Below are 3,130 nucleotides of genomic sequence, written 5' to 3' on the forward strand. Positions count from 1 at the left end.
CTGGCTCCTAAGAGATAGCTCCTATCTCACTGCTCTTCCTGCTCGCCAGCAGCACCTTTTCGCAGAAGCCTCTTCACCTCTCTGTCCCATAGCGAGCGCAGGAGTGGGATTTTTTTCATACAATAATGTTTCTGTGGAGTTAGATTTTTGTTTTATTTTATTTTCCTAGTTAATGTTCATTTGACCTTGTTATCAAATGCGTTCTCCTGCAATCATCTGAAAGGCCTTATTCAAACCAGCGTATGTTTTCTTTTTTTCCCTTTTACATCACCTTAAAAGGACACATCAGTTGACATAGCTTCTGTAGAGAATGGATTTCATCTTTTGCTGAAGTTTTGTTCCAGCCAAAGCCGCACTTCCTGCAGATTGTAGAAAAAGGGGCCTTTGCCTCCCAGGTAGGCAATTTTTTGTCTCTGCACAATGCATACTCGCTCAAATGAAACCCCATAGGCCACATTGGCATTGTTGTCCATGCAGTCAGCCACCACTTGGCACTGAGGTGGCAAGGAAAAGCGCTCTAGGAGCTGGTGAGCAGCTGCGCATCGGTCTTCCTGGTTCCGGTGTTTCTTAACTTCAAATGAAGAGGGAGAGATTCCAGGGGCAGCCCAGCCATCTGATGGGTGAGCCTCATCGATGTAGACCAACAGAAAGTCAGCCACACCAGAGAACTCCTCCACCAGCTTGCTGAAGGCCGACAGCTGGCTTGTGAACGGTGGTCAGGTAGCTGAACCAAAGTTGACCACCAGTGGCCGCTCTGAGTTGGCAAAATCCAGAAGGTGGCATTTGGTTCCACACTTGCCAGTGACATTCTTCCAGCTGCTACTGCCGCCATCACTGCCCTTGGCTATGTGGATTACACTAGAATTTGGGGCTTCTCCTCCCAGTTTGACCTGACAGCAAAACAAATTAAAACATAGCAAGTTAGTGTGACTAGTCAACTTTATAACTACTCTCTTCAAATAAATAGAGTCACTTCTTCAAAGAGTACACGTAACTATAACTACCCTCAGGGACACTAGCATGGGGATATAGCAAAGCATCCAAAGCAACAGCTTCAAAAAGTGCATCTAGTCCACCTCCACTCACAGTGCAGGGAAATGTGGCATTCCTGACAGGTATGCTACTTCATTATTGTTAGAATATTTGATCTGAGATCTGTCTTGCTCTGTCCACTACACACATAGTCCTGTCCACACTTATGTATTTGCAGAGTCTTATTTGCTTTCAGACAAACTACCTCCAATTTCTTCGAAATTTGTCTCTGTGAGACAAATTTTCTAGACATTATTTTTTTTCACTGCCATCCTCTGAATCCTCTCTACTTGGTTCACATCTTCCTTGAAGAGCAGCGTTCCAAACTTCAAAAGAGTTTTTACCAATTGTCAGAATAATCAGACAATTACTTCATGTATCTCACAGGCTACCTGTTTACACATTCCAGATATTTGCTTTTTACAAAACATCATGACTGTTTTGGAAAAACTGTAGCCTGTTGACTAGGGGTTAGGTAGTGAGAAGTTATAATTCCTACATCCCTCCTTCTACCTTTCTATTGCTCTGTATCATGGATTTGGGTACTTCATCAGTCCAGCCTGAATTTGGTGCTTTGCATTTGGCCCCATTGAACTGCATCCTACATCTCAAGCCATTTTTCCAATTATCCAAAATCATTCCGCATTGTATTCCTGATCTTCACACACACGCAATGCCTCTCAACTTTGAGAGGTTTGTGGGTTTCATGTGTGTATATTCTCTTCCATCCTGCAGCCCAAGAATGAAAATACTCAGAGCCCCAAATACAAGAGAGATCGCTGCAGACACCCACTCAATATATCATTCTGTTTTGACAGTGGGTCATCCAAGACTCTGGATTTTCCAAAGGGTTTTCTAACTACTTTGCAGTAATTTCATCAGTGATTGAGTGACACATTTCCTTCTACTGCAATGTTTCTCTAGAGGATGAATGGGGGAAAAGCAGCAAGAAAAAGGGAAGGTTTATATGATGGTTGAAGCAAGATGAAGTGAACGCAAACCGTTCTTAGCTCTAACCCCAGATCTAACTCAGACCCCACAGACAATTGTGGAAAAGTCATTTTGCCTGACTGTTTCTATTTCCCTGCCTATAGAAAAAAGACAGAATATATGCATCTCACAGAAGGAACTGCCAGAATAAGATGGAGCCTGCAGAGGGCTCCAAGATCCTTAGTTGGTAACTGTTATAGAACCACAAAATATTATTACATAAGACAATTAGCTTTTAATGAGCTCTGCCACAGCAACTCCTATGTATCTGTCTTTAATCCCAAGCTCTAGTACAACAACGCAACTACCCTTTTGTATTTCCCTGACTCTTTCTCTCTCTGCCTCGTGTCTATTTGATTATGTTCAGAAATGTTGCTTTGAAGGAAACATACAGGACCAAATTCTGAAGTCTTTCATATTTTATTTATTTCTTTCTGAAGCTACACTCCAGTTGAAGTCAACAGAGGATAACGCTGAATGAGAACTGTGTAAAAACTGAATAAATAACTGATTTTTGGTGGCATTCTAGTCTACATTACATTATAGGGTATCCTGGTGAGTCAGGTACAGTAAGAAGCTGAGCTGACAGATGAGTACTTAACTGGTGCGATTGCTGCTGCACACAGATCCAAAGGCAAGTATATTGTAGATACTGGATCCTTCACTTCTTCCTAAGAAACCTGACTACCTTGAACAAATCTACAGTTATTCATGACTCAGCATTATTTCATCAGAATAGCAATAGAAGCAAGAGCCTAACCAAAGCAAAGCTTGTAAGACATTGCCTTTAAAGCTGACAGACTTCACAGCTGCATGTGAAGGTCTCACAGCATGTTGGCACACGATATAAACATAATTTTGACTATTTCCTGTGGGGCAAATTGAGACACAACTGTGCTGCCATTCACTTGGAGATCAGCAAGGAAAAGACACACAGAAAGAAGGACTGCCGGAGACCTACAAGCCCCTCCGGGCCAAGCACGTGGTGATCACACCATTGGGAGCAGGAGATGTGCAGCTGCAGCACAGGCAACGGAAGCAAGGGGTGCCCCAGGAAAGCACAGCCCCTTGTGCCATCCCCCCCCCCCCCACCCCGACCGCGGCGCCC

At 43.4% G+C, this 3,130-nt stretch overlaps 1 protein-coding gene across 1 annotated transcript in view; it reads right to left on the bottom strand.

The window, feature by feature from the left end:
- Window positions 1–272: 272 nt before the first annotated feature.
- Window positions 273–3,130, bottom strand: part of DIO2 (deiodinase, iodothyronine, type II) — a 12,176-nt gene continuing 9,318 nt past the window's right edge. Inside the window, 1 exon segment of the mRNA XM_010281964.1 lies at window positions 273–890. Within this exon segment, the coding sequence (XP_010280266.1) occupies window positions 273–890 (618 nt within the window).

This window comes from Phaethon lepturus, unplaced genomic scaffold, assembly GCF_000687285.1.
Source record: "Phaethon lepturus isolate BGI_N335 unplaced genomic scaffold, ASM68728v1 scaffold19942, whole genome shotgun sequence".
Taxonomy (NCBI): Eukaryota; Metazoa; Chordata; class Aves; order Phaethontiformes; family Phaethontidae; genus Phaethon; species Phaethon lepturus.